The sequence below is a fragment of the Genypterus blacodes genome, unplaced genomic scaffold, assembly GCF_046128005.1.
Source record: "Genypterus blacodes isolate CSIRO-AG114 ecotype Tasmania unplaced genomic scaffold, CSIRO-AGI_Gbla_v1 ptg000058l_1, whole genome shotgun sequence".
NCBI lineage: Eukaryota > Metazoa > Chordata > Actinopteri > Ophidiiformes > Ophidiidae > Genypterus > Genypterus blacodes.
In genome coordinates, this window is record NW_027466870.1 from 5,171,415 (window position 1) to 5,181,798 (window position 10,384).

Below are 10,384 nucleotides of genomic sequence, written 5' to 3' on the forward strand. Positions count from 1 at the left end.
CGAGCAGGAGCTGAATGAGGGAGCTTACATTCTGCTCGCTTTATAAATGACCTGGCGACCCTTTAATACGCCGCTGTGGTTTCACGCCCGCTACTCACAAACCTGCACATCTTTAATATCAACATGCAGTGAAGTGACCGCTGTGGTTCACACACACACACACACACACACACACACACACACACACACACACACACACACACACACACACACACACACACACACACACTATTAAAACGGGGCAACAATGAGCCCCCGAAGAGCTCCCAAGTGTCGGACATGATGTTTGTGTTAAGCAGTGTATTATAGAAGCCGACTTCTGGGGGGATGTTGGGATGTTAAACATGTTAATAAAGAGGTGCATACTGAGGCCATTACACGGCCTAATATGGATCCATTTAGAGCTCTCACTGCTCCGTCTATATGAGTGGAAATGCAGAGACGGGTTCCCGCATCTATCCTGCTTCAGTCTAAATCAAAGCAGAACAGTTTGTCCTCAACGCAACCGCGTTTACTCCATCGCAACACAATTACTTCCCTATTCAGGATTAGAAGCCGCGGCTGCCAACAGCGTGATAAGTTGAACGGCGACGTCTTGAAAGCAGTTTGATGTAGCGAGCAGAAAGTAGACAGGCCGCGGAGATAACAGATGTCTCTACTGTTTCCACTGGAAACTTTTTTGGACGGACTCAAGCGGCTCGTCTGCGCGATGCGGTTTTCAGTTCCAGAGGGTGAAATCAAGCTGACATCTCTGGCAGGCCAGTCAGCAAATCAGCAGCGTCGGCGCGGCAACTACGAGCCAAAGCCATCTTGGATTCCTTGCGATTTCTCTCCCCCCCCCCCGCCGTTTGGCAACATGACGGCTACGCACAGGCAGTGACGGGACTGGTGACAAACACAAGGGGGAGACGCTACTTCAGATAAATAAGTACGTGCGGGCTTGGCTGAGGGATCGCAAATCAATGACGCTCAGCCCTGCGCTTTGTGAAGCCCCCTGAAGGCATCATTCCCACATCTGTGTGCAGTTGCATTTGGACAACTACCAGGTGTGAGTGTGTGCAGCTATTATGAGGCAAAGCATTCAGAAAAAAGAGAGCGAGTGCAGAGATAACACACAACAACACAATAAAGTGTGACTTTCTTTAGACGCTCTGTTTCCTACAAAGAGGATTTTCCCACAGGATGAGGGGGAAAAGGCCGGCAAGTCGTGGGAAATTGCGTCCTGCTATCAGCCGCAGCATCTCCGCTCTGATATTACTCCACAGAACATCGGCCTTTCCTTTCAAATATCACCGTCTGTAAAAAGTCTGTATAAATATCCCTGAGCAAGGCAGCGCTGGCATCGGGCCTCCGCACTTTATTAACATCCAGAGCCGGCCTGGCTGCGCTCCAGACTGCCTGCAACATGGACGACTACACGCCTGACTCAGATCAGGGCGCTAACCTTACATGCCCACAATCCTTCACTTCCTCCCAGCGTGCAGCAATTTTCCCCACGTTTGACGGCGATGTTGCGAAAGAAGCATTTATGGAACGCTGGCATTCAGACACTGACTGAACCGGCACTACATCAACCCGTTGCCGCGGTGATGGAAACTGTAGTGAAGTAAAATCCCAGGTACCGACGTGAGATAATTCAACCGGTTCAGGATTCACCACGAGCAGACGCAGGGTTGCTCGCCAGCGCTTTAAAGGAAACATCCACGGGAGAATAACTCAATAGATATTGACAATGTGTGTGATGAAAGATGGGTTTGATTCCAGGAAGATAATGCGGCCCGATGCGTATCTGCCAGAACATCCTGCAGATATGAAGGTCTGAGTTCACATCAGGTAAGAACATAAGGGAGGGTTGTCACGCTCAGGGTCTGGGATTGATGACAGCTCACATCATTCACACACACGCACACACACACACGACCAAGGTAAAGCTCTTTGTTTCACCTCAGCAACCTGAATTCCCTCCTCTGCCTCTGCGTGCTTATTAATCCTGCGTAAGGAAGCAGAGTGAGTTCAGAGCGAGCAGGACCAGAGAAGAGCTAATTCTTCCAGAACGCTTGGCTTTTATTAACGAGCACTAATAAAATATATAAACTGCACTATTAGACTTTATAATGTCTTTCATAGTCCTCTGGGGCAGCGCCAGCCAATGGAGTGTAGCTCTGGCTGGGCACTGCCCCGTGGCAGCTTCCTGTCAGGGACGGAGAGAGAACAAGAGAGGATAAAACTCTCTGCTCGCCTCTAATGAAGGCATTAAATCTGCCTCAGCTCGCTAAATGTTAGCCACGTTTGTTTCTGACCACTCGGACGCAGCCAAGGTTTGATTGGTTGCCTGATTAATCTGCCACATGACCAGCCTTGTAAAGAAGGCAGACACATTTAAACATGCAGAGACAAACTGTGATCTGAATCAGCAGGAGAAAGTGTTAACATGTTGTGTTTACTTCTTGGTTCAGTTTGGTTTGAACAGCAGCTACCTGAGGATGCTCACAACGCCTCACTGGACAGGAAGTCGGCGTGCCCTTTAAACTGGACTACACCGGATTGTTTTAAATGTTACGAAGACGAGCAGCCAGTAAAATGGAGCACATGGAACAACACGCTAAGACCATATGTTACTATGTTACCATCCATTTGATTCCCTGCAGGTAATCAAAAGTGTACTTAAGGTGCTTTGTATTTCTAATCAATCAATTGATCAATAGATTGTCCTGTACTCCATTGTGAACTAGTATGGATCATGTTCACACCACAGATGAACCATTACAGAACTTGGTACCCGGTCAAAGTGTGCTTGCCTTGTTCAGACCGGTCCAAATGAAACCTAGCATGGGGGGAAAACAAACCGTGACAGAACTGGACTGAACCATGTAGGCGTTGAAAGTGAATCACAGCTCCGCTCCGTTTAGGACCAGAGCTTCTCTTTCTATGGCACAATCAGAACAAACTCAGAGAGCTATTTTTGCCGCTTGTTGAAGGAGGTCAGTGTAACTCTCTCTCTCTCTCTCTCTCTCTCTCTCTCTCTCTCTCTCTCTCTCTCTCTCTCTCTCTCTCTCTCTTTCCCTCTCTCTCTCTCCCTTTTTCCCTCCAGCTGACAGCTGCGAGGGCCAAGCTGGGCCCCGGGCCCCCTGCTCTGGCTGAGGCAGCGCAGCAGCGGGGCGACCGGCCGTCTTCACTGCCGCAGTCGGAGCGGAGCAGATTTCCCTTTGATGAGAGGCGGGAGGACGGCGAGCCAAGAACAGCAAGTGGCACCGCCGAGATGTAAATCAAAAAGCCACCCGCGCGCTCCGGCCGTACGCTGAGGACGATCATACCAGTCTGAAAATGCATGAGTAACACACACACACACTGAGTAACACACAGTCTGTATACGAGAGAGGGGGGGGGGGGAGAAAGAGAGAGAGAAGCAATCTTTCATCTCTGATCTAAATGTTTACAGGTAAAACAATCAGGTCTATTGCTCAAGACCGAGGGAATTGAAGCCTTCAGCCAAAATAACATTGCAACAGAGTTTATAAAATGTGAGCAACTGACATTTGAGCTAAAAATACATCCTGATGATGATCCCTGTGTGAGCCGGCGCTGCAGCTTGAAGCCGAGGCCTCACAGCACTTTTCACATTTCTCCTGGTATTCCTGAGATATTTCGACACTCGCTCACTCAGGCTGAGTTGTATTTTTCGCCGTGCGACTGTTTGGATTCCCTGGCAGCGGGCGAAGGCTTCACTCAGTCAGAATGCCTTTGGTCACAGCCCAGAGGCCACAATCATACCACACTGCTCACATAAGAATGAGAGCGTTTGACCTGACTCACATTCATACAGAGGGGGAGGAGGAGGGGGGAGGGAGAGAGAGAGAGAGAGAGAGTAATGAACTACTTTTGATTATCAATTGTCCTTCTCCTTCTTCCCAAACCTTTTCTTCTCCTCCATCTGTCTTTCCTTCCGTACGTATTTTGTTCCTTCTCTTCTTTCAACTTTAAGATGTTTTATGTGACAGTTTGTACGCTCACACAACATACTCAAGCAGACGCTCTCACACCAAAGCTCTCTCTCTCTATCACTCTCTCTCTCTCTCTCTTCCTCTCTCTCCACTCAAGGTGATGCAACACACATCTCTGCCTACTTATCTCCTCTTTCCACACACGTCATAGCTATTCCTGGGACACATTTGATTGAGGTGATTCAACCAACCAGCTGCCAGACAAGGGGTGTTCTCTCTCTCACTCTCTCTCCCTCTCTCTTCCCCTCTGTCTCTCTCCGTCTCCAGCGGGCCGTGACTCAGGAGACGCTCTCATTCCATTACCCAGCATTCCCTCCTCAGCATCTCAGCCAGACGAAGGGGTTTTTTTTTTTTTATGTGAATACCATGGCAGGCTGATCACCGGGGCCCTGAGCTTTATGAATCAGTGGAACATGCTGCACACTTTACACCCCGCAAACACCCTTCACAGGCAGGCAGCATCCTCACGTTCGCCCATAACTCACCGGCTGACCTCATACGAGTCACACCGAGACGTGGGCCGAGGCTTTGGTCTCTCTCTGCGCTTGTGGGAACATCCAGAGCCGGTGAGAAACTAGCAGGAATGTCACCAGCGCTGCACTATTCTGGACGCACACACACATACACAGGCCCACAGGTTTAAGTCCCAATGATTTACAGGCACAAATGCAGAGAGAGAGGATGTGAGGTTGGTCTCAAAAGGGTTCCAGATGAATCTTTGCCTTTGAGTGGTGGCCAAGCCGTTGTTATTTTGTCCTTGGTGCAAACTGACAAGCCAATAACAAAGACATATCACTTTTTCAGGGTAATCAGGTTAAACAATCTGATCTTCTGTAACCTTGGCAGGACAAATGAATGAAACACAAGTTCAATAAAAGGTAAGATCTCCTTTAGGAGCAGTGACAGCAAAATGTGTCCTCTGAGCATTAATCCGAGTTTCACAACCTCGGGGACGGAGCGGCGAGGCCGAGTGGCTACGACCTTCTGGCACGGCGAGGGATGGCGGCGTTTAGATCCTCAGTTCCTCCTTTGCACTTTGGCCACACGCTATAAAGTGATGTTCTATTGTTCCATCTGCGCTCGCTTGTAAGGGAACACATCAGCATGAGTTCGTCGTCGTGCTCAGAGGCGTTAGAGACACGGCAGGGAAAACAAAATGAAGCAAAGTTTGGAACACAAAAAGTAAAGTTAGTTTTCTAAAGGCAAGGTTTAACACCACAAACCTCAGACAAATCATTTTAATTTGAGTTTAATCCGGTGTTTATTTATTTAAATGACAGCTTATTTGTCTGTTATATTGGGTTACGATTCATTTACAGGCTCTATGTTGACACTACGGAACTCATCTACACTGAAATGAATCTGGCACCAAACCAAAAAGCCACAGCCATCCAAAATGAATAGATGACATCATGATCTGTGTCTGTAGCTCAAAGCACAACTCCACCAACTACAGCGTGAGCCTGAACCTGAGCGCCGGCGTCCAATGAAAATCAATAAATGAAAGATTCACTCACAACTTATGCCAAAATAAAACAATATTGGGATTCAAAACAGAGGCGGTGTTTCAAATCCCGACTGTCTTACCAACAAAACAAATGCAAACCGCTCAATCTTCTCTGGAGGAGGAAGGAATAATAAACAGCTGAGTAACTGACATCACTCCTAATCACTTTAAGTGTTTCTGTGAGTGCAAACAAGACAAAGTGATCACAGGCTGCTGGCAGGTCGTCAGGCACAGCAGAAGCTTAGCGCAGAGCCGTAATGGCCGCTTGTTTCTCCTTTATCGCCCCACTGAACAAATACTAACACAGGAAACTAAGACTCTTTGAGAGAATTTAATATGGATGTCATTTCACCGCAAAAAAGTATGTGTGTGGGTGTGTGTGTGTGTATGTTCATGCGTCAACATACGAGTCGGCATGTGTGCTAGAGTGTTACTATATATACATACGTGTTCTAAATGTCTATGAATGGGTCCTCATGCATCTGCGAGCGTACACACAGGTGTGAGTGCTCCGTGTATAAACAGGCTTATGGACGACATGTCACAGTATGATGTGTGTGTTGGCAGGGGGAGGACAGGAAATAGCCGTAGAAATGGTAAAAGTTGCCACGATGATCAAATCCAAAAATCCATGACTCATCTCTTTACAGGCTGAATCAACAGACAAACGTCTGCATTTATCTGCGAGAGGGAACGTGGGATCCCAGCACACACTCCTCAGATTCAGACATTTTCCCCCAATAAGCTCATACTCTGGACAACATCACACGGGCCGGGAGAAACCTGAGTCAAGGCTCCGACGATGCGAGAGAAAACACTTTACATACACACGTAGTACATTCAAACTGATTCTTTTAGCAGAGGGCTTAAGTGTTTTTCTTTGCCAGCTAAATATTATCTTTGCTGGTGGGTTTTTGATATTTATACCACACTGACTTTCAGTTTGAGGATCAGACTCTGCTGCTGCTGCTGCTGCTGCTGCCTTCACACTGGACGGCCATTCCCTCCCAGACCAGGTGTGATTGAGCAGCTACGTGTCTGAGCTCCCTCGCTTTATGAGAGCGTTTCCTAAAAATGAAGCAGCAACGGTGAGGTCACCGGGAAACAGAGCAGTGTTTGGACTTCATGTTGCTCTATTTTTACAATGAGGTCTGCTCACCCCCGACCGTAAGAACTGGATCCAAGTCTGCGTCGGCTTTTACAAAGGAGACGGAGGCTCGGCTGCCATGACGCCGCACACACTCACACACACACTCACTCACTCACTCCTTCATTAACACACATTCTCTCTCTTTCAATCACCAGAGCTCATACCTCCACCTAGACAAAATTAGTTCTAAATTAAATTACAGTTAAAGATCTAAAACCATTTTCTACTCAATCAGCATCGTCCCGGCTACACATTAGAGGTTGTTTCTTGTTTGTAGCCCTGTTTGTTCTTCTGCAACTATTCTAATTTCCACATGTTGATCATCTATCCTGAGATAATTAAGTTGTTGGTGTTTTGCGTTTGTAGATATTGCCAAAGCTGTAAAACAGTAAACATGACAGGCTTGCTGGTGGTAATTACGGCTGAATGAATATGTCCCATGGTGCATCTTGGTATTGTCTCGCCCTGTAAAATTCCTCTATTGAGCAAGAGATGAAGCCTCAGCCGTTCATGATATCAGTGTGTTAGTCTGAGACTCTGTAACCACAGAGTGATCGTCAAAATTCATAAATCGCCTGTTTGAGGGCTGCTCTTCCTCTCCCGCCTCACTTCCATCAGGATATACGTTACAGGCCGGCTCTGCACGCAGATTCCTGTCAGGGTAAATCCAAACTAATGCTTCAGAGTCCTGTGTGTGTGTGTGTGTGTGTGTGTGTGTGTGTGTGTGTGTGTGTGTGTGTGTGTGTGTAATAGGATCACTCTAAAAATGAGGCATGATACAAAAGACTGATGAGCACTGAGATCACTTTCATACTGCATACAAACCCAGAATTGTGGCTCATATTTATAAATGCAGACTTTCTATATCAGGAGTGCAACTTTAACCACATTGGCTCAACATTGCTGAACTATGACAGTCAAAACTATGAAAATCAATTACTGCAAATTGTGAATCTCTAGCTTGATGTTGGAAAAGTATTCAGTGGTCTGGGTGGAAGAATGAGGCTGTTAGCACTCCCAGAAAATGATTTCTTAACCCGCAAGACAGTTAAATATGTCAAATATCACTCATGGAGCCCCTGAGGAACGGCTCTCTGACAGAAAGAAGCCAGGCAACAAACAGATAAGTATTCGTCTGTCTCAATATTAATCTGCCAGCATAATACACAAATGCACAACACATCTTGGCTTTCCCACAATTTACGAGGAGTAAGTTCAAACGCATTGCAAAAGACAATGAGACGATTCATTCTGGTTTGCAGGATGCTGGGATGGAGGGCTGAGGGCACCGCTGCTCCAAGAGAACTCATAAATGCTGAGACACATTCAGCAGACATATGGTTTGTGTTTAAGCAAGAAGAAACAATAATCAAATCCGTTGATCCTCTTCTTGCTGCAAGGATGATTGCTAATATAAAAGTCTGTTCCGTCTAATCATAATTTAGGACAGGGCAGTAATTACCTCCGCCCTCTCACAACAACACTCTGTCTAAACAGGATGGAGCAGCCTTCCACTGAGGGAGGAAGCCCAGTTTCCACTCTGGATGATATCTGTATGACAGTGCTCATTTCATCTATGTAATTGTTGTTTTAAAGTTTTCGCTTCCACTGATGAGCCCATGTCAAAGGTTTGCGACTGGAGTTTTTTTTTTCTCTTTAAAGCTCAGGCACTTAAAGTCACAGATGATTAAATGTGGAATTGTTTCAACATTATTCATAAAGTCAGAGGATGTATGAGCAAGAAAATGGTTTCCAAATGATCTGTGTGTTAATGCATTTGTTCCACCTCAGCTTTTCACGTTTACCTCAGAGGACATCACACTCCAGGCTGTTACTGTAACACTCACTTCATAAACATCACCTCACATGGCTTCTTCTTCCTTTTTTTGTAATATTCTGGTCTTATTTATGAATTGGCTGCAAATCCAAAGTGAACTCTGGGTTTAATTAACAAGCTGCAAACAAGGCTCTCAACAGAAACACACACACACACACACACAGGCGCAGCTGCATCAAAGGGCGCTCTCAATGAGCCACATGGAGCAGAGATGAAGCTTTTATTCATCTCACATAATCAACAAACTAACTGATTCTCCTTTTATAATTATCCAAACTAACAAAGCAGTTGTTTCACTTAATCTATATTAAAGAGACCAACCGCCATAATCATATTAAACATTATTTAAAATCAATCAAGTCCTAATCAAACTGCAGCATCTTCATTAACTCAGCAGCTCCGGTTAATAAAGGAGGACCGAGGAGCTGCCGGCTCTCGCACACATGTTGCCCCGGGTGAGGGAGCCTTACCTGCGGACTGGAGAGAGAAGCAGGAGCGCGGAGCTTTGGCGGACAGCTGTGCCTTGTCCTCGGGCGCGGGGAGCCGCTTCGGGGAGGCGCAGGCGGGCATGTGGTGCGGGCTCCGGCACAGCTGAGCTCCGTAGCCGGCGCTCCCGCTCCCGGGCCGACGAGAGCACACTTCCGCCTTGCTCCCGTACATGGAGAGCGTCAGCCCGGCGAAGTCCGTGAAAGTTGGCGTCTGACAGTGGCTCACCATCCCGAACAGCGACGAGGAGTTCTGCATGGATGTGTCCTCTGCGCTCCCATGCAGTGTGTGTGTGTGCGGCCGCTGCTCACGGTACCTGCGCACATGAAAACCAGATCAATCAAAACAAAACCCGCTTTCTCTGCTTTAGGGGGGAAATATGCGCAAACATGCGACCGCGAATCCTCTACCCAGCACACTGAGTGATGACACGTCGGCCATCTGGGTCAAGCAAGCCTACCTTCTCCCAATTAGCCTATGAGGAGCAGGACGAGTCTAATTGCGCACGTCGGCATGTTTATCCAAGTGGAGGGGGAAGAAGCATCTGCAGGCCGGAGCGACAGCATCATCATCCTCATCCTCACTGAGGAGGATCACTCATCAGCATCATCATCCCAGAGAGACTCTCTCTCTCTCTCTCTCTCTCTCTCTCTCTCTCTCTCTCTCTCTCTCATATGCAACACATCAATAACCCTTAAAGTCTCCTTAGATGCCATTTAAGGTGATTTTAATTTTTTTTTTTTTTCTGAGAAGTACAACACAACCGCAGCGGAAAATGAATTTCCTACTGCAGATGTGATCAAGATAAAAGTGAAGCTGGAGGGGAAAATACAAATATAACTCCTGTGTTATTCAATACTACTGCGTTGCGTCTGATGGAGCATAACATATGAGAGGAACTGGTGAAATAAGAATATCAGTGTGAGCTTGATTCATATCAGGAGCCTGTGAGGTCTCAGGTGAGGCTTTGGTCTCCATCCAGCCACGCAGGGATGGAAACAGAACATACAAGACAAACAAATAAACTTAGATCCTATCAGAAAACATCAATAAAAACTCTGTACAAGTCTGTCTTCAGTACCTAATTGCTGAAAGACATTTAAGAGATATATTTTAAAGCATTTTCAATCAATTCAATGTGTTTTGCTGTATATTTTTTGGTTAAATGATCAAAAGTCTGTAATATTTAAGTAAAACCCCAATAAATAATTTATAAACGCTGTTATCGACAACATATTAAGAGCCTATTAAAATTAAACAATGATCCAATCCATAACCTGAATCTACTGCCACTTTCTGTGCGGAATGCTATTGTGTAGCGCCATCTAGTGGACCAAAGATAGAATGTGAAACAAACAGAAACAAACTGTCAACTAATAAACAATGACGGATGAGGTTGCGTT

General features: G+C 46.4%; 1 protein-coding gene across 1 annotated transcript in view; it reads right to left on the minus strand.

The window, feature by feature from the left end:
* glis1b (GLIS family zinc finger 1b) overlaps positions 1 to 9,155 on the minus strand; it is a 60,100-nt gene extending 50,945 nt beyond the window's left edge. The window contains exon 1 of the mRNA XM_076153125.1: positions 8,966 to 9,155. Within this exon, the coding sequence (XP_076009240.1) occupies positions 8,966 to 9,155 (190 nt within the window). The remainder of the gene's footprint in view (positions 1 to 8,965) is intronic.
* Positions 9,156 to 10,384: the final 1,229 nt, after the last annotated feature.